Below are 26,166 nucleotides of genomic sequence, written 5' to 3'. Positions count from 1 at the left end.
GATGGGAGATAGAGTTGGGGCAATGGTGAACTTGGGTGGGAAAAATAAATGACCTCTTTATTTCCTAGGAAGTTCTGTGTGTTTTGTTTTAGGCATTTAAAAACATGATTCTGCCTGGGGGTCCCTAGTCTTCCCCAAAAAGGAAGTGCCCAGAACACAAAAATGGTTTAGGGGACAACTAGGTGGTGTTGCAGTAGATAAAACATCTACCCTGGATTCAGGAGGACCTGAGTTCAAATCCAACCTCAGATACTTGACACTTACTAGCTGTGTGACCCTGGGCAAGTCACTTAACTCTCATTGCCCCGCCCATGAAAAAAAAATGGTTCAGAACTACTGATGTAGATAGTGAAACAGCTTCACCGCCCTACAGAGAGAGTCCAAACCAAAGGAAAGAGGGTCAACTACTCTTGAAGCTCCGGAGAGAGCTTAGCTCTTACTCAACATCTGTGCCCCTTGGGGTCAGAGCAAGCTCACCTTCGTGCGTGGGTATGGGCACATGGAGGCCCACATTTTTCCTGTTGAATAGGAGCAGGATAGCAGCCATTAGGATCACCTGCCACCAGGGTTAAAGGAAGAAAAATAACTCAGTGACTGGGTCAGTTCACTGAGCCAATCAATATTTAGAATCTATAATTTCCTCGGTCTCCCTCTCTCACCTGCAGGCAAAAAGAAATGTGCTTCATGGAACCAATGTTGTTGGTCCCACTGTTAGGAACCCTCCTGAGGAAGTCAAAGACAGAAGGAAAGTTCCTACATATAGGAAAATATTTGTACAAAACACTTTTTTGCAGTAGTAAATCACTGGAATCACGTTGGTAGATGAACAAAATAATTAGGGCCTGAAAAACCGTATTCATAATGGATGCAATAATGTAAACAAAAAGAACAATAAAAAGAAATGTAAACCCAACACATTGTAACTTAATAACGACCGATCTTGGCTTTAGAGAAGAATTGAGGAAATGTAGCTCCCTCCTTTGGTTGGTCAGTGGGAGACCATGGGTTCTGAGTGTTGCATATCCAGTCATCTGGTCTCATTGTAGCAGCTGGTTTTCCTTTGTGTCTTTATTAGAAGGGTGGGAACTGGATAAGTATATCCTGAAATGAGTGTGACTTGAACCAGAAAGCTTAACTAAAACTTTTGTTTTTGTTTTGTTTTGTGGGGCAGTAAGGGTTAAGTGACGTGCCCAAGGGCACATAGCTAGTAAGTATCAAGTGTCTTTGGTCAGATTTGAACTCAAGTCCTCCTGAATCCAGGACCAGTGCTTTATCCACTATGCCAGCTTGCTGCCCCCTAAAACTTTTTAAAAAATGAGTGGTTGGTCAGGAAGGACCACTGAGTAGATAACACCCCCTCTCCACCCAGCTCATTTGTGAAAGGAGAAAAAAAGATAGGACAATAACATGGCTAGATGGGAGAGTTCCAGAGAGTGGGTTTGGGTTTTTTGAGACTAGGGAGATCTGGGAATATTTGTAGATTGCAGGGAAGGAGCCAGTGAATAAGGAGACATTGAAGATGACAAAGAGACAGGGGGTGATGGAAGGAGCAAGCTGTTGGAGGAGATGGGAGGGGATGAGATCAAGGGTATATATAGAGGGTGTTGACCTTGGCAAAGAGAAAGGCCACTTCTTCATGTGAGATTAAAGCAAAACCTAAAAGTATGTGTCAGCCATTGTCAGGATGAATGAAATTGCATTAAAAAAGCAAAAACCCATGGAAAATCAAATTAATGACCCCAAAGTAAGCATAAAAATCTGAAAATCATGGAAAAATTAAAAATACAAAGATCTTTGGGATTGATAAAAATAAAGAGCTGCTTTTCTGAAGCCAAAAAATTCAACAAATTATTAGTGTGTGTGTTTTTAAAAGGGAAAATCAAATTGTAAAAATTAAAAAGGAGAGGATTCACCAAGAAGAGAGATAGAATAAGGAGTCTAATCAGAAATCGTTCTACATAAACATATCCAGCAGAACTGAGAAGTAAAAGAAAATGGATGATTTCCTTTAAAAATATAACCCCCCCCCCCATGAACAACAAAAGAAATTGAATGCACACTTCCCTTATTCCTTGACAAGGCAGCTCATTGCTAGGCTTTCAGCCCAGGGAAAACAATATGTTTTCCTTAAGCAAATTAATCAAGCTTTACAACTTCCTCATTCCCAATTAGAACATCAGTGATCGGAGACCTCACTGGGAAACCAGGTCTAACAATTTTGTGGCATTTTTGCAGGGCGATGACGGTGCTCCTGGGCCAGTGGGCCCGAAGGGAATCAGGGTAAGTCAAATGATAGTTATAGAATGTCATACTGGAGCGGCTTCACCAGCTGATTCCAAAGGAAGGTAACTGAATTGTACCTAGTAGACCATAACAGAACATACTGAAATGCATTGCCAGTGGGGGAATAATTTCTTTTAAAAGTTAAATTAAAAAGTAAGTGCAGATTTCAAGTTGTCCTAAGCAATTCTTTTACATTTGGAGAGCTACTGTTATTTTTTAAAAGCAGTTTATTTCCTGAATGTCTATTTCTGCAACTAGGCCTCATTGGAAAAAGCTTATAAAGACTTAAGATGTCGGAAAATGTTGGATTTTGATTATGTACCGGCTGTAACATTCCTTTTAGTGGCCAGGGACAAATATATAAATATATGTTTTTTGGGTGGGGTAATGAGGGTCATACAGCTAGTAAGTGTCAAGTGTCTGAGGCTGGATTTGAACTCAGGTCCTTCTGAATCCAGGGCTGGTGCTTTATCCACTGCAGCACCACCTAGCTGCCCCGCCCCAGGGACAAATATATTAAAGCTGTTTGTCTTATGTTAAGTTTTAACTATTTCTGGAAATAGATGAGCAATAAAACTGCCTTTCCTTTTTAGCTGAAGGGTGACTGGATTTCTCTCAGTTGGTGGGTCAGTCAGTCAGTCAACAAGTACTTATTGACCCCCTGCTATGTGCCAGGCACTGAGCCAGGCTCTGGATACGGAGACAGCAGTGCAACAGTCCCTGCCCTCAAGAAGCTTACATTCTTTCAGGAAGTATTAAGTACCTACTATGTGCCAGGAACCATGCTGTATGCTGTGGCTACAAAAACAATGATGAAACAATCCCTGCCCTCAAGGAATTTACATTCTGTCAGGAAAGATGACATTCCATGGAGGGTTGGGAAGGATATGTAATCAATCAGTAAGTATTTATGAAGTGCTTATTATGTGCTGTGGCTACAGAGACAACATGCCCATATACTAGACATACAGACTAGATAAAAGGCTTAGCATACTAGAGCTCAGAACTCTTGAGCTCAGTTGATCCACCAGCCTCAGCCTCATAGTTCCAGAAACCTAGGACTCTAAGAAATTGTGTTTGGCCAGTGATAGACATAGGGCAGCTAGGTGGCATAGTGGACAGAGTGTGGGCTTAGGAGGACCTGAGTTCAAATCCAGCCTCAGGCACTTACTAGCTATGTGACCCTTCACCCTGTTTTCCTTAATTCCTTGTCCGTAAAATGAGCTGGAGAAGGAAATGGCAAACCACTCCAGGATCTTTGCCAAGAAAACCCAAAAATGGAATCGTGGAGAGTTGGACATGACGGAAAACAAACTAGAACAGTAGTGACAGATGTGGGAGTGTTCTGTGAGAGGCTCACTCAAGGCAATCCAGTGATTCTGATTAGGGATTAGAATAAAACAAGGAATTTGTAGACCATTGAGGATGGTTTCCTTGCCCTTTTGGGGAATATCTAGCCTACGTGGCAGGGACCTTCCAGTCCTTGGGTCCCAATCAGATTAGCAGTAGATGTTACTCCTACCATGGGGGAACAGAACTCAAAGTCAATGATTACCTTAAAAAAACCCAAACAAGAAATGTTCCCTCCCACTTACCTGCTTATACCTGCCATGCTCCATGACCTAGTCTCTACTGTCATTACCACTTTCGGGAGTCTGACATCAGAAGGAGTCTGGAGCCTGAGGGCCCGCGAGGAGGCCAGTTTCAGAGAAATAAATGATGCTGGGGTTTGAGCTCTGTAACCAGGTATCCCCAGTCACTCTCTGATATCCACTGGGCTCTAATCTGAGAACTATTCAATTCAAGGACTAACCCTAACAGATAGCCTCAGAAAGAGTTGACTAGAACCAACAATTATTTGTCCATACCTGTCTGAGTTAGGGGCCTCCTCTCTCTCCCCTGGAAATTGGGCTCCTTGCCTCAAGTGACTGTACAGTGGAAATAGAGATAGACTTGGAGTCCTTAGTTTGAATCCTACCCTCTACCAGTTGCTGTCTGCATGAAGTTGTATCACCTCACCTCTCTGAGCCTCAGTTTGGTCATCTGTAAAATGGGGGCTTGGACTAGCTGACCTCTAATGTCTTTTTTCCACCTCTAAATAAATCTAGGATCCTTTCTAATCTGTCCTCCATACAGCTGCCGGAGTGACAATCATTCCCTTGCTCAGGAAGCCCCAGTGGCTCGCTCCCCTTTGCACATGGGATCAAATATCTACTCCTCTGTTTGGAATAGAAAGCTTGTTCCAGCCTGGCTCTCCTTTGTGCACTCTGGGCTTTAGCCAAATTGGTCTCTATGCTTTTCCTCACTACTTCCTGTCTCTGTGCCCGGGCTGGTCACCATCTCCACTTCTTAGAATCTCCCAGCTTTCTTCCTAGCTCCTACCTGAGGCCTCCCTGTTCTTCCCAGCTACTGAAGTCTAAATTGCTTTGGGTGTTCTCGGTGTCCCCAAAGACAATGATGCTTTTAGGAATTTTCTTACATTAGTGTATGTTGTCCCCCCTATTAGAACATCAATTCCTGTAGGGTAGAAACTCTCAGTCCCCAGCACCCAGCACAATGCCTGACACCTCCTTGATGCTTAATAAATGCTTATCAATCGATTGATTTCTGTAGAAGACTTTCGTTAGCCAAATCGACTTTTCACGCCTTTTCATTTCTATCCCCTCCATGTGAGCCCATTTTTACAGTGCCTGATACTCCTCACTCTCCCCCGCCCCATGTATCCAATCAGTTGCCTAATCTTGCAATTTATTTCTCTGTAACATCTCTTGTCTGTGACCCTTTCTCTCCACTCATACGGCTACCACTTGAGTTCAGGCCCTCATCACCCCTTGCCTTGATTATTGCGGCAGCCTCCTAATTGGTCTCTGGGCTTCAAGGTTCTCATCACTCCAATCCATCTTCCTCAAAGCTGCCAAAGTGATTTTCCTCAAGCACACATCTGACCATGTGACTCTCCTCCTTAATCAATTCCAGTGGCTGCCTACTATCCCTTCTAGGATAAAATAGAAACTCCTTTGTTTGGCTTTGAAAGCCCTTTACAACTTAGCCCCAGCCTACTTTTTGGTCTTTTTGAATGCAAAGTCCCCTCCTGTACCCTGTTGTCCAATGGAACTGGACTTCTTGGTATTCAGCATCTATGCCTTTCTGTCTCCTGTCTCCTGGCCTTTTCTCTGGTCCCCCACCCCCAGAATGCCTGTCCTCCTTATTTCTACCTCATAGGGTCTCTCTCTTCCTTTCAGAAATACCTCGAGCCAGGGGCAGCTAGGTGGCACAGTGGATAAAGCACTGGTCCTGGATTCAGGAGGACCGTGGTTCAAATCTGGCCTCAGACGCTTGACACTTACTAGCTGTGTGACCTTGGGCAAGTCACTTAACCCTCATTGCCCCGCAAAAAAAAAAAAAAAGAACTACCTCAAGCCCCACTTTCTGCATAAAACCCTTCCTCACACCCTTCAATTGCTCAATGCCCTCCCTCCGAAACTACACTGGATGTATTTCTTTGTGTTTTATTTTCAATTTCTGCTGAATGTATTGTTCTGTGTCCTTATCTTCTTCTCTGTTGTAATGGCAGCTTACGACAAGGGGGGATTGTTTCATTCTTTGTACTTGTATTCCTGATGCTTAGCACATTGGCCGGTAGACGAGTGAGTGATACACACTTGCTGGTTGATTGATTGATTGATTGACTTTCTAAGTGTTACCATTTACCACAGAATCCCAAGAGACCCTTTAGCAGCAGAGCAGACACATCTAACCACCCATTTGCCTGTTCCCACTGGACTAAATGGCAGTAGAACCCTCCCAAAGATAGCTTTCTTCCTAGAACTCCCAGGCTGGGTTCTTGGGAGAATTTGAGTGAGCAACAGCTTTTCAAAAGGGTGTAGAATCTCATTTCCAGTTTAAAGTTCTAGTGGATTTTTTCTTTTTTCTTTTTCTTTTCTTTTCTTTTTTTTTTTGCAGGGCAATGAGGGTTAAGTGAGTTGCCCAGGGTCACACAGCTAGTAAGTGTCAAGTGTCTGAGGTCCGATTTGAACTCAGGACCTCCTGAATCCAGGATCAGTGCTTTATCCACTGTGCCACCTAGCTGCCCTAAAGTTCTAGTGTTTAAGAAATCATCTGTAAGGGATTGGTGAGAAGGGGCATGGATTCAAGGGAGCTAGCTTTCAGCCCTGACTCTGATACTTGTTACCTGGGACCTTGGGTGAGTCACTTCCCCTTTCTGTGCCTCAGTTTTCCCCTCTGTAAAATGAGGGGGGTAGACTGAATGGCTTTTTAAGGTTCTTTCCAGTTCCAGATAGTAGATCCCATGTGGGCCTTTAGGCAAATAATTTTAGCTTCCAGGGCCAAAGGTTCTCCGTCTCTAAAATGGGGAGGTTAGCTTAGGTCTTTTCAAACTCTAGATCCATGAGACTTACTAGATAATGCTAATGTAATTCATGAAACGCTGTGTTTCTTCTCCTAGGGGCCCCCTGGACTTCCTGGATTCCCAGGGACACCAGGTCTTCCTGTAAGTAGGATTCGATTTGTCATTAATTATTTTTTTCTGGATTTTATTGTTTTCATGATTCCTTTTGGAGAATATTCTTTCCTGGAGAAGACTATCATTATAGATAAACTGTTCTGTTCTCCCTTACAAGGGAATGCCAGGCCATGATGGAGCCCCAGGACCTCAGGGCATCCCAGGCTGCAATGGAACAAAGGTGAGTCTACCGAGGCCTAAGACTGATAATTCTAAGGAGAATCAGGGAGGCTTGTGTGAGCTTGACCTGGGATTGACTTTAATGATGTGAAGATGTAAGCCTCTAGGGAGTTACCTTAAGACGGTGTAATTAGACTGAGGTTGGGCTGAAGTTTACCCAATGAGCTCATACATATGCAGCTAGTGAGAAGCAGAGTCCAGAAGAGAAATCAGCTCTTCTGAAGCCAGAGCCAACCTTCTTCCCAGTCAGAGACAACCAACTTCCCCCTGCGCTGCAGTGCTAGTGATGAATGAGTCAATCAGTAAGCATTATTTTGTTTTGGTTTTTGATTTTTAATTTTAATTAATTAATTAATTAATTTCTATGGAATTTTCCCCAAGTTATATGTTAAAAAACCAAATTTTTTTCACATTGATTTTTTAAAACTTTGTGTTCCAGGGGGCAGCTAGGTGGCACAGTGAATAGATCACTGGTCCTGGATTCAGGAGGACCTGAGTTCAAATCCAGCCTCAGACACTTGACATTTACTAGCTGTGTGACCCTGGGCAAGTCACTTAAGCCTCATTGCCCTGCAAAAAACCCCCAAAAAACAAACAAAAAAAACCACTTTGTGTTCCAGATTTTTGTTCCTCCCTCCCTCCCCCCTCCTCCTCAAGAAAGCAAGCAATTCAATATAAGTTATACATGTGCAGTCATGTAAAACATCTTCACATTAGTCAGGTTGTGAAATAAAACAGACAAAATAACTTTAGAAAGAGGAACTAACAAAAAAATTATACTTCAATCTGTATTCAAATACCATCAATTCTTTCTCTGTTGATGGTTTGCATTTTTCATACATCCTTATCCTGCTCATCATTTCTTTCACAATTACTATTGCTAAATTACCCTCCATCCTATTCCCTGCCCTTGATATTTACTCAAGTGTTTTGATTTTTAAAAAATTTCATTTAGGGGCAGCTAGGTGGCGCAGTGGATAGAGCACTGGCTCTGGATTCAGGAGGACCTGAGTTCAAATCCGACCTCAGACACTTTACACTTACTAGCTGTGTGACTCTAGGCAAGTCACTTAACCCCAGTTGCCTCAAAAAAAAATATTTATTTATTCATTTATTTATCTATCATCTCTCTCTCTCTATCTGTCTGTCTATCTATATGTCTATTTTTTGGTAAGCATTAATAAAGTACCTCTTCTGTGCCAATCATCATGCTAGGTGCTACAGATGCAAATATGAAGGGGAACAGCTCCTGCCCTCAAGAAGCTTGTGCTCTAGTAGGAGAGACAGCATCAACATATATGACAATATAGCCTGAAAAATATTTTTCAGTCATGCTCGACTCTTTATGACCCCATTTGGGGTTTTCTTGGCAAAGATACTGGAGCGGTTTGCCATTTCCTTCTCCAGTTCATTTTACAGATGAGGGAACTGAGGCAAGGAGAGTGAAGTGACTTGCTCAGGGTCACACAGCTAGTGTGGCTGATTTTGAACTCAGGGAGATGAGTCTTTCTGACTTCAGGCTTCAACCACCCACTTCACCAGTCTGATGCAATGCCACCTAGCTTCCCCCCAAAGTATAGGTTGATTTGAATGGAATGGGGAAGGCATCAACAGATGGGTAGAACAGGAAAGGCCATATGGAAATGGTGGAACTTAAACTGAGTCTTGAAGAAAACTAGGGATTCCAGGAGAGGTAAATGAGGAGGAAGTGCATTTTAGGCATGAGAGACAAAGGCGTGGAGGTAGGAGATGGAGCTTTGTGAGAAATAACAAGGTGGCCAGTTTGTCTCCATGGTAGAGTATGTGAAAGAGAGTAAAATGTAATAAACCTGAAAAGGCTCATTATACATTAAAGCTCTTCTATTATACATTAAAACCAGTCCTGGCCTTAGGCCCACACTTCATTAACCAAGTTGCAGTTAACAGAAGTGTTTGAAAGGAATCAAATTGAACTTTTTTATTAGCAGCTAAAATTCTAATTCAAAGTATCCTTCCAGCCTCTTCACAGACTGTGCTCATTTTTTCACAGTCATCAAAGGTTTAGTTATATTTGTTTTTTTAAAGTATCAATATCTTTTGTTTTTATATCCCCTTCATTTCTTTTATTTGTAGTCTGAATTTGATGACCAGAAAAGAAAGCCTATACAAAGCAGAACAGAAAAGATGATTACATTTAAAGCCACGAATGTCTGTTATGTAGAGCTTGCTTTAAATAAAAGTTTATCATAAATTCAACCTGTTACTTTCAAAGCTGTCGGGCTTGTCTGTTTCTCTCTGAACTGCCTTCCTTCTGTTCTCTTCTCTGCATTTAAAAAATGTTTCAATGACTCTCTTTTGTTTTCTTTTTCTTTTTTCTCTCTCAGCATCTGCTAGCCTTCGTCCTTTCCCATCCGTCTCCCCAAATAAAGAAATCAAAACACAGCCTTTTTAACAGCTAAACATAGTCAAGCAAACCAGTTCCACACATTTGCAGGGGCCAACAATGTTTGTGTCATGCTGGCCCTTTTATATCTCCCTCATTTCTTTTTTTGTTTTTGTTTGTTGTTGTTGTTGTTGTTGTTGTTGTTGTTTTGGGTTCTTTTTGTGGGGCAATGAGGGTCAAGTGACTTGCCCAGGGTCACACAGCTAGTAAGCATCAAGTGTCTGGGACTGGATTTGAACTCAGGTCCTCCTGAATCCAAGGCCAGTACTTTAGCCACTGCACCACCTAGCTGCCCTGTCCCCTTCATGTCTAAATCTATCCCTGACCCTTTCCATCTCTGGTGAGTTGTCTCTTATAACTAAGAATAAAAAGAGAACTCCCCTGGTCCCTCCAAAGATCAGCTCATCACAGCCAACCAGCAGAACAGTCAAATTTGAATATGCCACATTCCACACCCATAATCCACTACCTCTGCAGGTATGATGAGGGGGGTGTATCAGCTATTTACCAGGGAATGCACAGGTTAAGAGGTGGGCCCCAGAGGCAGTGAAAGATCATCTAATCTGACATACTTTTGGGCCATCTAAGGGTGGCCGTGAGCACCCTGTATATTCAACCTATTTCAGTGTGTTTTTTCCCTTACAAGATACTGTTTTCTAAGGTATAAACATACCATTCTCCCTATCTTGTATTTCCCTTATAGTACCCTAGTACTACAGCATACATTATGTTGTATGTGTTTTGAAGGGTCACTGTTTCAAGCAAAAGCTAGCAGTTCCTATGGGTATTTTGTGTGAAAAGTCCAAAACTGGCCACAATTTTAAAGAAACTTAGTGTGCCTATGAGGGGCAGCTACATGGGTTGGTGGCTAGAGCACTGGTTCTGGAGTCAGGAAGACCTGAGCTCAAATCTAGCCTCATATACTTACTAGCTGTGTGACCCTGGGCAAGTCACTTAACCTGTTTGTCTAGGAGGCAACTAGATGGCTCAGTGGATACAGTGCTGGGCATGGAGTCAAGAAAAGCTGAGTTCAAATATAGCCTCACATACTTACTAGCTGTGTGACTTTGGGCCAGTCACATTACCTCTGTTTGCCTAGTGTAAGGGGCTAAAATTCTAGCTATGCTGTCTAAAATCTAATGAGTGGTCGCCTTAAATTAGAAAAAGTCTAGCACCAATCTTTGGGCATTAAGTATTTATTAAAGCATATTAGGGGTAAGTAAAGAGAAACACGTGGATCAAGTATGAAATTTGCTTTTTCTCCCTATCCTGCCTGTCTCTTGCTCCCCTGCCTAAGTCTCCCACTGAAAGGCCCGCTTGCTCCTCAGCTTTCCCCAGAAGCCTCCTGAGAAACTGGAAGCAGGGCCATCCACACACACAGCTCCAAGCTAATTGGCTGGTAGCTCTGATTGACAGGTCCTACAGGTGGTTCTATAAATGTAACTTCCAGATGCCGGGTAACTTCTGGAAGTTAAAGTCACATGGTTTCTAAATCACATGCTTTCTCCTCATGGTGGAGCTTCCCTGAAATATCTCTCCCAGCACAGGGCGTCATTCCAGTTTTTACACTAGGAAGCAGTTAGGTAGCTCAGTGGACAAAGCATTGGACCTGGAGTTAGGAAGACCTGAGTTCCAATGTGGCCTTACTTTTACTATCTGTGTGCCCCTGGGCAAGTCACTTAATTTCTTTTTGCCAAAGGAATGGACACCAGTGCTGTCCATGGGTCAAAAAGACTTGGATATAACTGGAGCACCACAACAAGAAGTGTGCTCACTATGGGTACCCAAGACGGCAAGGCCTTTACTTCTTTGTCAGCGTCATATAGACTTTCAGGGTGTACAACACTAATATTCACAATTGAGAGGGATTCGTTCCTTCTAAGAAGGATAGATTTAGAAATAATAATTATAGCTACCACTTATAGAACACGTTAAGGTTTACAAAGCGTTTTATATGAGTTATCTCATTTGATCCTTACAATAACCCCAAGATGTAGATGCTACTATTACCACCCCCTTCATTTTTACAGATGAGGAAACTGAGGCTGAGAGGGGTTAAAGTGACTTGCCCAGAATGACACAGCTTGCAAGTATCTTTTTTTGTGGGACAATAGGGGTTAAGTGACTTGCCCAGGGTCACACAAGATAGTAAGTGTCAAGTGTCTGAGGCCAGGTTTGAACTCAGGTCCTCCTGAATCCAAAGCTGGTGCTTTATCTACTGCAGTGCCACCTAGTTGCCCCAGCTTGCAAGTACCTTAAGGGAGGATTTGAACTCATGTTTTCCTGACTCCAGGTCTAGCACTTTATCTGCTCTGAATATTGTAGCTTTCAAGGAACTAAAGGGTCCATTGTCATCACCTCTATGCTGTGGTTAACGTTGTCTACAAGGCCCTCCTCCTGGATTTTCTTTTCCTCCCTTGGCAGAAGCCATTTGGCAGAAGTGACATTTCTTCCTTCTGGGTCTCCTCCTCCATCCCCTTTGCTGGATTAGCCATTATTCATGTCCCACCTGCACTGAGTGAGTGTATGTACATGTTTTTTTTGTTTTGGTTTTTTGGGTTTTTGCAGGGCAGTGACGGTTAAGTGACTTGCCCAGGGTCACACAGCTAGTAAGTGTCAAGTGTCTGAGGCCGGATTTGAACTCAGGTCCTCCTGAATCCAGGGCCGGTGCTTTATCCACTGCACCACCTAGCCACCCTGGTGCATATACATGTACGCAAGGGCTCTGGCCTGGGCCACCTTCCTGGTTTTTTTTTTACATTTCATCGTCTCATCAGTAACCAAGAGTTCAAGGAACATGTCTACGCAAATGGCTCCAAAATATCCATATCCAGGTCTCCTTTCTCTGTTGAACTCCAGTCTCCCTTTCCCACCTGCCTTTTGGATGTTTCTGCCTGGATGTCCCACAGACATCTTCTACTTGCCACATTCCATGCAGAAATGCATGGAATGCTTTCCCCCTAAATCCACCCTTCCTCCCAACTTCCTTCTTTCTCTTTAGGCCTATAATGAAACACAAACTCCCTTGTTTGATTTTAAAGCCCTTCATATTCTGGCCCCATTCTTTTTTTTTTTCACAGACTAATTACACGTTACTTCTTCTTACTCATTTTCCATTCTATCTCCAACTGGTCTATTTGCCATTCCCAGTATACAGCATCCCACCTCCAGGCCTTTGTACAAGCTGTCCCCCATTCCTGGAATGCTCTCCTTCTTTACTTCCTCTTCTTGGAATCCCTAGTACCCTTCAGCTCAGGTGCTACCTCCAACACAAGGCCTTTCTTGTTCCTCTCCCCACTGTTTTGTAGTGTTTGCCCTTGCCCCTCAAATTACTTTGTACATATCTTGTGATTATTTGTATCCACTTTCTCTTCCTTTCCAATGTAAGCTCCTTGAGGGCAGGGACTCTTAGATTCTTGACTTTCCCCAGTACCTAGTGATCAATGAAGCAAGCATTTATTAAATATTTGCTCTGTGTTGGGCTCTGTGCTGGATGCTGGGAATACAAAGACAAAAAGGGACTAGTCCCTGCCCTCCAGGAGCTTAAATTCTATCAGAGCAGACAATACATGCCCAATAAGCATATATAAAACAGGTCTAAGGTAATTGATGAGAAGGCCCTAGCAGGTGGGGGAGGGTTTCCAGAAAGAGCTCGGGCATGAGGGAGCATTGGAGCTGAGCCTGGAAGAGCACTAGGGATGCCAAGAAGTGGTGGTAAGGAGAGAGAATTCCAGCAGTGGGGTAGACAGCCCAGGCAAAGGCTTGGAGGGGGGAAATGGAATATTCTTGTACATAGTAGGCCTTAATGAATGTTTGTTGGGTTGCATTCTCAATTCTTTCTCACCTTTGTTTTTGTTTTTTTGGTGGGGTCATGAGGGTTGAGCAATTACTTTTCTTTTTTTTGGTGGGGCAATGAGGGGTTAAGTGACTTGCCCAGGGTCACACAGCTAGTAAGTGTCAAGTGTCTGAGGCTGGATTTGAACTGAGGTACTCCTGAATCCAGGGCGGTGCTTTATCTACTGCGCCACCTAGCTGCCCCTCCTTTTATTTCTTTTTTTTTCTTTTCACCTTTGTTTTTTAAACAGGCTATGGGGGCTAACACTTGATTTGACAATAATGAGCAACAACTGGGGGCCAGAGTTAGCAGTTGCTAGAATGATTCTAATATTGGTCATAGCTGTATTTCTTTCCCCTCTCCTGCCTCGGGGAAAAACAAAAAAACTCAACCCAACAAAAGAAACCCATACTCGGGGCAGCTAGGTGGCGCAGTGGATAGAGCACCAGCCCTGGAGTCAGGAGGACCTGAGTTCAAATCCGGCCTCAGACACTTAACACTTACTAGCTGTGTGACCCTGGGCAAATCACTTAACCCCTCATTGCCCCACCAAAAAAAAGAAAAGTAATTGCTCAACCCTCATGACCCCACCAAAAAAACAAAAACAAAGGTGAGAAAGAATTGAGAATGCAACCCAACAAACATTCATTAAGGCCTACTATGTACAAGAATATTCCATTTCCCCCCTCCAAGCCCATACTCACCCAAGTATTTCCCTAACTCTTATAAATGGGAGGGTGGCTATGAGTAGGAGTGAGGAGGGGAGCTGTATGCAGTTATTTTCTTTCCGCCTGGGCTTGATCAAAAGGGCTGAGGGTTTAGTGAACAGGCTGAATAGGGTCTCTTTTGAATAATGAATGGAGAGGGAATAAGGAGGTGATAAGCTTGGAGAGAAGGTGATTGATAAGTGAGGGCAGGCTTGTGATTTATTAGTGGCCAGTCAGGTTCTGAAAAATATGCTGAACTTCATTTGTTCCCATTTGACTTTTTCAAGTCTTTTAGAGAAGTCATTTAAATGGTCACTTTCAGCCAATTTATATGTTCATGAAGTTACTTCATATTCTTGACTCTAAATATGCTTTTTCATTCTTTCATTCATTCACTTGTTCATTTATCTATCTATCCATCCATCCATCCATCCATCCATCCATTCATTCATTCATCCATCCATCCATCCATCCATCCATCCATCCATCCATCATCCATCCATCCATCCATCCATCCATCCATCCATCCATCCATCCATCCATTCATTCATTATCCCACCTTTTTTTTTCTTTCCCATCTAGGGAGAACATGGATTCCCAGGCATTTCCGGTGTTCCAGGTTTACCAGGTCCTCCAGTAAGTTACAAGTGTTGGATTTGAAAAATAGTAAATAGTAAAATACAGTAAGAAGCCACATTAGAATCAGCAAAGATGTTAGGGTTGGGAGGGGAAGGGGCTGTTGGCTCAATGAAATGGAGTTGAGGGGATGGGAGGGCCAGAGGGGCACACAGGGAAGTAAGAAATTGGATAAGGATTGGGAAGGATCCCCAAATGGAGAATCTTGATAGCCTTTCCTGCAGAACTTGAATGTGTTTTCAAATAGCATAGAACCATGGGTCTCCCTCCAACTGGAAAGGATCTTCTTGTTTGACAGAGAAGGAAATTGAGGCTCAGGGAAATGGAGTGACATTGGATCAGAGGATCCCAGTTCTAGAACTGCGAGGAGCCTTAGAGGCTATGTAGTGTGCCCCCCTCACTTTACAGAGGGGGGAACTGAGGGCTAGGGAGGGAAAGGGACTTGTCTAAAACCACAAGTAGGATCCAAGTACTCCAGAGGGTTCTGTGTTACAGACCCCTTTGGTGGACTGAAGCCTGGGAATTCTTTCTCAGAGTTAATGCTTTCTAAATGCATAAAATCAAACACAGGATTGCAAAGGAAACCAATTATGTCAAAATACAGTTATCAAAATATTAGAAAAACAAGTTCACAGAACTCAGGTTAGGAATCTCTGATCAATTCCAACCCCCTCCTTTTACAGAGGAGGAAACTGAGGCCCAGGAAGGGGAAGGTACTGATCCAAGGTCACACAGAGGATGCTAGCTCTAGAGCTAGAAGGGACCTCAGGGACCATCTAGTCCAAGCCCCTAATTTTTTTTCTTTTTCTTTTGCTGGACAATGAGGGTTAAGTGACTTGCCCAGGGTCACACAGCTAGTACGTGTCAAGTGTCTGAGGCCCGATTTGAACTCAGGTCCTCCTGAATCCAGGACCGGTGCTAAGCCCCTCATTTTACAGAGGGGGAAACTGAGGCCCAGGGAGGGAAAGGGACTTGTCCAAGGTCACAAAGGGAATGAAAGTCAGATGCAAGATCTTTGTAATCAAAATTAGATCCTATTTTCAAAATATGGACCTCCTGGTCCCTCTACTGTTGGAATCAATTTCATCTGTGGTGCACTGGCTTGGCAGGGTTTTCAGGAAACGTTGCAATATAGTTTGATGATTTCTTTTTCCTTTCTTTCTTCAATGTAGGGTCGTCCTGGGATCCCAGGGATGAAGGTGAGCATTTTGTGCTAATCCAGCTTTGGGGTATTAGAGGAATCCAGATACATGACCGACTCATCTATACAAGAGAAAAATGGTTCGTGACCAAGAGCAAGGTTGTGGGTACTCTGAGAAGATAAAGCCTTCCCATTGTTTCTTCGAATCATGTTCCTGTCTCTGTCCCCTTTTTGATGTCCTATTGGTCTTCAGTCCCTGGCTTTTGTTGATAAGGCAGCCCTGTCTTTAGCAACATTTTTTTTTTGTTTACTTGTTTGTTTGTTTGAATTTCTTTCATTATTTATGTATTTATTTATTTTCTTTAGTGCCATTTAGAAGGAAGCTTGGGTCCTCAGATCACTTCCTTCCTGACCATCGCCAGTTTGGAGATGGGGAGTGCTGATATTTACGAGGGCCTTGTGTTTATGATTTTCTTTTAGGGGCAGCAGGGGAGCATAATCCTCTCTGTGCTGCCGGGCCTGAAGGGGGAGCCAGGCGATCCAGGGCTTCCAGGAAGACAAGTAAGTGCACTCAGAGGTTTTCTCGCCCACAACATTTGGGGCCATCTGAGAAGCGCTCCCCAATTTTCTCCTCCACTTTTTCCTCCTAGCTTTCATCCATAGGCACTTTCAAGTTGTTACATGTGCAAATTAGCATGTAATTGGCATCTCAACAAAAACGTTGCCTAGCTAACACCATTGAGGGTCCACTTTTCTTTGTTTTACTCTTTCTGCTCAGTTTCCATGGAAATTTTTGTTTGTGGCTTTGGCTGGGGATTTATGCTTATATTGTACTAAGTGAGTGTGTTAGAAGGGGCATTAGGGACGGGAGTGTTCCTGGTAAGTGCTGGTGGGCTGCTTAGAACAAAAGAAAAAAAAAACCAACAACCCAGGACACTGTCGATTATCCTGATGCCATGCACTTCTCAGCTCCAAGACTGACTCCACATGGGCCTACCTGGAAATGGCCAGCCCATGTAACTTGGAGAGAGACTTCTTTTATTTTTAATCCTATGCCCACAGAGAGCAATGTATTTGGACTTTATGAGGACTGAGGCTGGGCTGAGGTGGGGTGGAGGGAGTGCGATTTCTGGAGGGTGGCATGTGTCCTTCTCTGAATGGAAGGAGAACATAGAGTCACATGATATTGGAGCTAGATGGGACGTCTGTAGTCAGGCCAATGTGTGACTGAACAAGGACCGCCCCCCCCATCTTGTGGAAAATTTGTAATTGACTGGGGGCGGGGTCTCTTGGTGGTTACATGGGACTTAAAAGTTAGCAAAGTGTCTCAGTCAGGGGAGCTTATTTGGGGATCTGAATGGTGGAGTATCAGGTTTGGGCCCATTTAGAACAACTCACAATGGGACAAGCATCTCCTCTCTCACCTGCCTTCTAGATTTTTTCTGGCAGATTTCCCATGAGGAGAAACAGTGGGCCCCTAGTGACTGGCCTTAGGGTCAGAGGGCCTCTGGATTGGAATGCCAGCTTTTCCACTTGGAAGCTGTGTGACCTTGGTCATCACTTAACCTTTCTGAGCCTCAGTTTTCTCATCTGTAAAGTGGGGAAGATGGCATCTCCCAAGTGAGAAAAATATCTCTAAGGGCTTTGCAAACCTGAAAGCACCATATGCATATTTGCTGCTGTTATTATCATTATTATTACCTCCTAAGGCAAGCCATTCTGCTTAGGATGGCTCTAATTGTTAGGTGGTTTTCACTTATATCATACCTAAATCTACCTCTCTGCAAGTTAAAAAGAATTTATGATTATTTTTTAATGAATGAAATTAGTTGTTTGGGTTTTTTTAGAGGCACTTGGGATTAAGTGACTTGCCCAGGGTCACACAGCTAGTAAGTGTCTGAGGTCAGATTCCAGGCCCAGTGCTCTATCTGCTGTACTACCTTGCTGCCCCAAGGTTATGTGACTTGCCTAGGATCACACAGCTAGTAAGGTCTGAGGCCGAATTTGTACTCAGGTCCTTCTGACTCCAGGGCTGGTGCTCTATCCACAGTACCACTTAACTGTCCCACCCACCCACCCACATTGAAATTTACTTTATTAGTTTTTTTCTTTCTTTCTTTCTTTTTTCTTTTTGTTGCAGGGCAACAGGGGTTAAGTGACTTGCCCAGGGTCACACAGCTAGTAAGTGTTAAGTGTTTCAGGCTGGATTTGAACTTAGGTTTTCCTGAATCCAGGGCCAGTGCTTATTCACTGTGCCACCTAGCTACCCCACTTTATTAGGGTTTTCTCTTCTTTTTTTTTTTTTTTTGGTGGGGCAATGGGGGTTAAGTGACTTGCCCAGGGTCACACAGCTAGTAAGTGTCAAGTGTCTGAAGCCGGATTTGAACTCAGGTACTCCTGAATCCAGGGCCAGTGCTTTATCCACTGCACAACCTAGCTGTCCCATATCAATCAATTATCATCAATCAAACAGAGGCAGGATTTGAACCCCTCCTTTCTGATTCCAGAGCCAGTGTTCTTTCTGCTGACTCTCCAATGGGATCTTTCTTGAGCATGTTAAGACCCTTCTCATAACTGAGAATTGTTTTTCCCAAGAAAATTAATGCCCTGGGGCAGCTAGGTGGTGCAGTGTGTGTAATTTAAGATTCTAAATGTGGGTTCTAATCTGTTCCCCCAGTTTTGGGGGAAACTGACTAAAATCACTTGTAAAACGAGTTTAGGTTTTTAAGGGTTTATTGAAAGGTAGAAAGAGAAAGATTGAGAACAGAATTCCAACAGCATGGCAATCCTATCTTTCCTTAATTTTCCTGTGAAGTCCTCTGCTGCCACCACCACCACCATAAAGTCAGGAACCAAAAAGAGAGAGACCTCTCCGCACAGGCCCTCCTTCCTCCTTCCTGTCCCCTCCCAGAAAATGGGAGGCTCCTCAAGTTGATTGGCTGGTAGCCTTGGTGGACAATACCCATGCGCAAATGTTACTTCCTGACACCAAGGAAAAGCCACATGGCCTCACCCTCTGAGGCATTCTACTCATGGTGGAGCTTTCCTATAGTAAGTCTCCAGTAGGCGGCGTCATTCCAATCATTACAGTCCCCCCTTTTGTTTCATTTGAAAAACAAATGCGTTTGCTCAATGAAACAACCAAAAATAATATCCTATGCTAGCTAGACCTAGAGGACATCTGAGAAAAGACTTTCAGAGACTTTAAATGAACAGCTTTGTTTTGTTGTTGTTTTTTTCTTTTTCTCTTTCTGTTGTAATATACACCATCTGTAACATGTACTCTCTGCAGAGGCCCTCCCTTTGCAAGACTAATGTCAAAGCGCTGGTTCATGAGGACAAAAAAAATTGCCCCTCTGGACAAAACTTTCCTCTCTTCCTTTTCTATATTGTTATTAACATATTGTTAGTTAGCATAAGTTATTATATTCTGTTATTTTTGACTGTTTCATCAAGGAAACGCCCCGTTTCTTGAGGAAACAAAGGGGGGGACTGTAATGATTGGAATGACGCCACCTGCTGGAGACTTACTGTAGAAAAGCTCCGCCATGAAAGGAAGGTCTTTGAGGGCAAGACCAGGAGTCTTTTCTTTGGTGTCAGGAAGTGACGTTTGCTGGTGGGAGGAGGAAGGGGGAGCCGGGCACTCTGTCTCTCACTCTTTTCCTGAGGACGCTGGTGGAGAAGGGAGCTAGAAATGCGCTCTCCCTTTAATAGATAGGAATCTAGGCCTTTTCTTCTCTCTTTACCAAATTCTTATTCCCCTTAATAAATGCTAAAAAGTCTAACTCTTGCTAAAGCTTATAATTTATTGGCAACTACTCATTAGATCTTTTAGACAGACTAGCTAGAATTTGACCCTTAACAAGTGAATAAAGGACTGGCCCTGGATTCAGGAGGACCTGAGTTCAAATCCTGAATCAGACACTTAACACTTACTAGTTGTGTGACCCTGGGCAAGTCACTTAACCCTCATTACCCTGCAAAAACAACAACAGCAACAACAACAACAACAAAATGCCCTTCCCCTAGTTTGATCTCTTTACTATCTCTTTTCTGTCATTGCCTGCTCTTCATACCTTTTGGCAATTGAATATATCCAGGCCTGCTCCCTTAATACTCTCGGCCTTCCCTCTTACCTTTTATTCCTGTTATCCCCTTACTCATACTCACCTTTAACCCCGTTCACACTTTATTTTAAAAATTGTTATTGATTTTTTTTTTTTGCAATGCCTCCATGTCCTTTATAACAGAGGATGAAAGACCAGTTCAACCAAACTCAGCAACAGCTGGAAAAAGCCTGGCATTCTCTGATGTGCTCCACCCCCACCACAAGCCCACTGACGAACCTCTTCTCTCTTCAAAGCCCCTAATGAAACATCTCTTTCCTTTGTCCTCCAGCTACTACTTGGGAAATAAGTCCATTGATTTGCTCTTACATCTTATGCCATGTGGATGTTCAAAATACCTTGATACTTGAGCACCTAGAACACTGCAGAGTTCTAGAGCAGAGAGCTCTGGCAATGGTGCCATGCTTCTAGAGGCTCTTTGCTCTGGTGACAGCTTCTCCTTCCTCCTCCTTTTAGGGCCCAGCTGGTGCAACGGGAAGCCCGGGGCCTCTTGGCTCCCCTGGCCTGCCAGGGTGGATGGTAAGCTGTCCAGAGGATCTTTGAACACAGATCCATGCCTTTCTTTTCAGCATATATGGCATTTGTAAGGTCCTTCCAAGTGGGAGCCAGTGTTCTTTCTTCTTCCCACTCTCCCTGGAGGAAGGAAGAAGATGAAGGGGCCCAGTCTTCCATTTTACTTTCTTCAACCAGTCAAACAATTGTATTAATCAGTCACCAAGATTGCATTTATTAGTTACCCCTCCCACCCCGTGCCAGCCAGTAATGATATTGTCCAAATCTCACACTGTTGGCTTTGGCTGCCATTTTGGAGGCTGGAAGCTCTATAAGGACAGGGACCGTTTCTTTTTGGGACTTTGTATCCCCTTTGTTCTTGGCACAAGGCCTGGCTCAAAGGTGGATTGTAGGAGCCCAGCAATAAAACTGGAAAGGAACCTCAGAGACCAGTTAGTTCTACTTACTCCTTTTACAGAGGAGGAAACTGAGGCCCAGAGAGGGGATTCATCTAAGATCGCACAAGTTGTAGATGATTGTGGTGGGACTTTAACCCAGGTCTTCTGATGCCAGATTCAGGGATTGAATAAGTGCTTGTTGATTTATTTTGTGGTGCCAGTACCACCTGTGACCCCTCCTGGCCATGTGATCCTGGTGAATTTCATTTTCCCTCACCAGACTCTTTAAGTCTTATAGAGAGGGTGACCCCCTTCATTACTAGAAGAAGGCTCTTCCCCTGGGCCAATGAAATAATGGGTCCAGTCCCTTTCTCTATCTCTCTCTCTGGAATTTATTTACATTGGAAGGAAGAGTAATTTTCAGAGTAATCTGTCAGAGCTGGAGGCCTTCATCAAGGCAAGGGGCAAAACTCAATGGTAATTTCTCAATCAGGGTGTCCTGGCCCTGAACAATGAAGATATCTTGGGTTTGGTGCGCTTTCTTCCTTTTTTCACCCTCCCTCCCCTTCTTTGACACGTCATAGCTTCCCACTGATACTTGTAACAGAAGCTCAGGAATGCCATTCACTAATGGACAATGGGAACCATACCTAATGTTGTTGTCCATTCTCGAAGGGAACCAAAATGTCATCACTACGAGGTAAAATGTATTTAGTCATAGCTGATCAGACCAATGCGAGCTTGGGAAGCTTTACCATAGATCAGGCATAAATAATAGAGACGTAGAAATAGGCCCCAATCCAAATTCAATTTTTATCTTGTGCCGTTAATTTTGCAAACCCAGATACATTCTTGAAGAAAGGCTAAATGGGATTTTTTTTGAAAAAAGCATTGCTTCAGGAATAAATTGGGGTCTTTCTGCAAAAGGATATGTTTTGTCTTTCTAGACCCAATGGCTTGCACATTGTTACATTTGACTGTGACAAGGCCCTTGAACAATAGCCCCATAAGTCACTGGGTGCTGCTGAGATTCTGGCCATAAGCTGAATGCCCAAAGACCTGGGACCCTAGGAGCATATGGGTCATTTTAACCCAAAGATGATTTGATATCACAGGGCATTTTGATTAAAAAATAAATAGAACATTTTTCCCTTTTATTTCTTGATTAATTCATAGGGGCCTCCTGGGCCACCAGGAATTCAAGGACCAAAGGTAATTTCTGTTTTCTTTATATTCTTTTTAGTTCTTTCCGGCTATTTTATTGTTGTCGATACTCAAGAGTTCTTGTCTGAAATTCTTCATTTCAGGGGAATATGGGTTTGAATTTCCAGGGCCCCAAAGGTGAAAAGGTAAGCCTTCTCTTTTTGTAACTTTCTGACCCTTTGCCTCCATTTTTATCTTATCCCTCTCATCTTCCTTGGTTTACATGCCTGAGGCATATAGCATGACCTCAATATTTTGTTCTTTTTTTGGGGGAATTAGGGTGATCAAGGGCTTCAGGGCCCCCCTGGCCCCCCAGGACAGATCGGGGAACTGAAGGGCTCAAATGAAACGGAGGTGCTGAAAGGAGATCAGGTGAGGTATGGGGCCAAAGGTAACAGGAGTCTCTTACTGGTGCTGGGAATGGGGCTTTTTATTGGCTTAAAAAATAACCCTAAAATTTTCAGAACATAAGGGACCTTGGAGACCATCTAGTTTAGAGCCTTCATTTTATAAATGAGGAAATAGGCCCAGAAAGGATAAGAGACTTGCCCAACATCACACATAAGATCCTCTATCTAGAGCTAAAAGGGTCCTGAGAGGCCCAGAAAGGCTAACCTTAACTCTATATAGAAGGTAAGTGACTTGACCAAGATCACACATAGAATCATAGATCTTGAGCTTAAGGGGTCTGCAGAAGCCCTCTAATCTAATAGTTTTCTCATTTTATAGATAAATCCCAGAGAAGTTGTGACCTCTCCAGAGCCACACAGCTTATAAGTGTCAACTGCAGGATTAGAATCTGAGTTTTCTTGATTCTAAGTCTAGCACGTTGTTCTCTACACCTTTCAGATAATCAAAGCCTTGGCTAAAGTCTGTGGTTTCATTGGATTGGATACTCTATTGGCTCAGGTCCTGACCCCATACAGTCTGTACATAGCAGGCCTTCTAGAGATGCTTTGGCCAAAAATCATTTCCCGTCGTGGCTGACCTGGTCTTGGCCCCTCCAAGCTTAGCTAGACTAGTCCTCAGTGCACCAACAAAATCAGTCATTGGGTCCAGGCTGTGTGCCTGCCACAATGAGACATTAGAGGAGAACACCAGTCAGTCATTCAGTCACCTGGAATTGACTAAGCACCAGCTATGTGTCAGGCACAGTGCTAAATGCTAGGACTACAAAAAGAGGCAAAGCCAGCCTACATCCTCAAGGAGCTTAAAGCCTAAGGAAGGAGACAATTTAGAAACAAATATATACGAAGCAAGCTGTATACAGGGCAATAGAGTGTCATGAGGAGCTGCAGGGAGGGCAGTGTTACTGTATTGCAGAGTAACTTGTAAGGTGTAAGAAGACTGGAAAGGTAAGGGGGCAGCTAGGTGGCGCAGTGGATAAAGCACCAGCCCTGGATTCAGGAGGACCTGAGTTCAAATCTGGCCTCAGACACTTAACACTTAGTAGCTGTGTGACCCTGGGCAAGTCACTTAACCCCCATTGCCCCAGAAAAACAAAAAACAAAAACAACAACAACAAGACTGGAAAAGTAGAAAGAGACCAGGATTTAAAGGGATTTACAAAGGAAACAGGGTTTTCTATTTGATCCTGCAGGCAATAGGGAGCCAGTGGAGTTTATTGAGTAGGGGGGCGGTGACACGATCAGACCATGTGCTTTAGGAAGAGGGTAGACCAGAGTGGGGAGAGCCTTGTGGCAGGCAGCCCCACTAGCAGTTACTGCAATATTTCCAGGTGGGAGGTGATGAGGGCCTGCATGAGTATGGGGGCAGTGTGAGAGGAGAGAAGGGGGCATGTTTGGGAGATGGTGCAGAGGCGGAAATGGCAAGACTTAGCCAGTGAATAGAACATGAAGGTGAGGAGTTGAGGGCATCAGTAGAAACATGCCACCTCTTCCCTGAAGCCCTCACAAACTTGTCCGAGGATTTTGAGAGAGAGACTCAGCACATCACAACAGCATACATGTTTCCTTTCATGAACTGGCTCTGTTTACATTTTGCATGCTACGGCCCCTTGAAGTTTTGTTGTTGTTGTCGTTCAGTTGTTTCAGTTGTATCTAACTCTTCCTGACCCTATTTTTGGAGGATTTTCTTATCAGAGATACTGGAGTGGTTTGCCATTTTCTTCTTCTGCTCATTTTTTTTTACTGATGAGGAAACTGGGGTAAGCAGGGTAAAGTGACTTGTCCAGGGTCACACAGCTAGTTAATGTCTGAGATCAGATTTCAGCTCAGGAATATGAATCTTCCTGACTCCACGCACATTTTTCCCCAGGAAGCCTTTGTACCCTTCTTATGTGTTTAGCCAGTGTTAATTTACACCTGTCAGCTTTGGAGCCTACCGCTTGACCCATAGTAGGTGCTTGCTTAATAAAGCTTATGGTCACGTCTCCCTGTGACACTGAGCTCCGTGAGAACAGTGACAGAAGATGAGGTAGAATGGCACTTTATTCCATTAGAGTAGCCACTCAGTAAATGTTTGTTGAATGAATGCTTGATTGATGGTCTTAATATAAAAAAAAATTTTTCCCAGCTAACAGTGAACAAGGGCTGGATTGATTAGTGTTTGAAAGACAACAGTGGAGAGGGGAGAAAGCCTGGCTCAGCCCTGGAAGGCTGAAGCCAAGAATGGGTTGAGGCTGGTTTCGAGAGCTAGGTTTGAACAATAAAAAGAGGGTTTGGAGAGAAGTTAAAAGGAGGCATAGAAGCCACCTCGCCTCATGATTGGGGGCAGAGGAGGGGAAATGCCCAGCTCCACTCACTTCTATTTTCTTTTTCCTAAAGAATGATCCTTTAAGGCCCATCTAAAGTCCACCCCTTCTTAGCACTGTAAGAGGGCATAAGGGATTCCTGTTCTGCTCTTGAGGATGTGAAAGAAGGTCTTTGGTGGATTGCTTCTGGTCTCTGTGCTTGGGTCTTTGTTATTTAAGATGTTTATCATTGCCTTGGAGAAAGGCAGGGATGGTGTGACTGACAGGTGACAGCCAGCTGGGAAGAATAGCTAACACATCCAATCACAGAGGCAGGATTCAGAGATTTTAATGGGTTAGAGCAGGGCTTCTTAAACTTTTTTCCACTCGTGACACCATATGTAGTCACAACCCACAGTTTCAGAAGCTAGGGAATGGGGTTTTAGGCCGAGTCCAATAAGATATAATCTCGGGGGCAGCTAGATAGCGCAGTGAATAGAGTACCAGCCCTGGATTCAGGAGGACCTGAGTTCAAATCCAGCCTCAGACACTTGACACTTACTAGCTGGCAAGAATCTTACTGGAGGGGGCAGCTAGGTGGTGCAGTGGATAAAGCATCAGGCCTGGATTCAGGAGGACCTGAGTTCAAATCTGGATTCAGACACTTGACACTGACTAGCTATGTGACACTTGACATTGAGTAGCTGTGTGACCCTGGGCAAGTCACTTAACCCCTGTTGCCCTGCAAAAAAAAAAATATATAATCTCATAAGGGATAAATATGAAGTCTTTCACTTGGATTTAAACAATCAGCATCACAAGCATAAGATAGGGGGGATGGGTGGCTAGACCATGGTTGAAAGATGGGTGGTGGGGGGAGTTAGTGGTCTTACAAGGTCAGCATGGGTCATCAGTGGATGTGGTAACTCGGAAAAACAAATGAAGCTATAGGCCTCATTAAAAGAGACAGATCTTCCAAGTCCAAGAAGAAATTGTTGTGCTGTCTTCTTCCCTTGTCAGGCTTCAGCTGCAGTATTGTGTTCAGGTCTGGGAAACGAGGTTTAAGAAGGACACTGGTGGGGGCATTGGTAAGGAAGGGGAGCTAGGATGGTGGAGGCCCTCACATCCACTGGCACATGAGGTTTGGGAATTAACTGAGTTTGGAACATTTGGCTTGGAGAAGAGACAGGAGAACTGCCTTCTGAGGAAAAAGGATAAGCCTTGTTCTGCTAGGCCCCAAGGGCCAACCCAGCAGCGATGGGGGGAGGCTGTAAGGAGGAGGCCTGTCAAGGCTAGAGGGTAGCAAACAGACACAGTGATATCCAGGGATGAGGTGGGTCTCTTTGGCAGATCACAGGGTCCCCCTTATTGAAGGCTTCAAGCAAAGGCCACAAGAGCAGCTTGTTATTAGGTAAGGTTGAACTTGGTGGCCTCTGAGGCCCCTTCTGACTTTGAGTGGTACATGTACAACAAGCCAACCTTAGGGGGCTCTTGTCTTGGGATCTTTGGAAAACTTTCTGTGTGCTGA

The 26,166-nt window shown here is 43.8% G+C and overlaps 1 protein-coding gene across 1 annotated transcript in view; it reads left to right on the top strand.

Moving 5' to 3' along the window:
* COL4A5 (collagen type IV alpha 5 chain) overlaps positions 1-26,166 on the top strand; it is a 208,953-nt gene that overhangs the window by 44,494 nt on the left and 138,293 nt on the right. The window contains exons 4-13 of the mRNA XM_043974872.1: positions 2,236-2,280; positions 6,749-6,793; positions 6,924-6,986; positions 14,532-14,585; positions 15,758-15,784; positions 16,207-16,287; positions 20,310-20,372; positions 21,920-21,955; positions 22,051-22,092; positions 22,226-22,318. Coding sequence (XP_043830807.1) covers positions 2,236-2,280; positions 6,749-6,793; positions 6,924-6,986; positions 14,532-14,585; positions 15,758-15,784; positions 16,207-16,287; positions 20,310-20,372; positions 21,920-21,955; positions 22,051-22,092; positions 22,226-22,318 — 549 coding nt within the window. The remainder of the gene's footprint in view (positions 1-2,235; positions 2,281-6,748; positions 6,794-6,923; positions 6,987-14,531; positions 14,586-15,757; positions 15,785-16,206; positions 16,288-20,309; positions 20,373-21,919; positions 21,956-22,050; positions 22,093-22,225; positions 22,319-26,166) is intronic.

Source organism: Dromiciops gliroides, chromosome X (genome assembly GCF_019393635.1).
Source record: "Dromiciops gliroides isolate mDroGli1 chromosome X, mDroGli1.pri, whole genome shotgun sequence".
NCBI lineage: Eukaryota > Metazoa > Chordata > Mammalia > Microbiotheria > Microbiotheriidae > Dromiciops > Dromiciops gliroides.
Note: the sequence above shows the minus strand (reverse complement) of the source record. Positions and strands in the feature narration are given on the sequence as shown.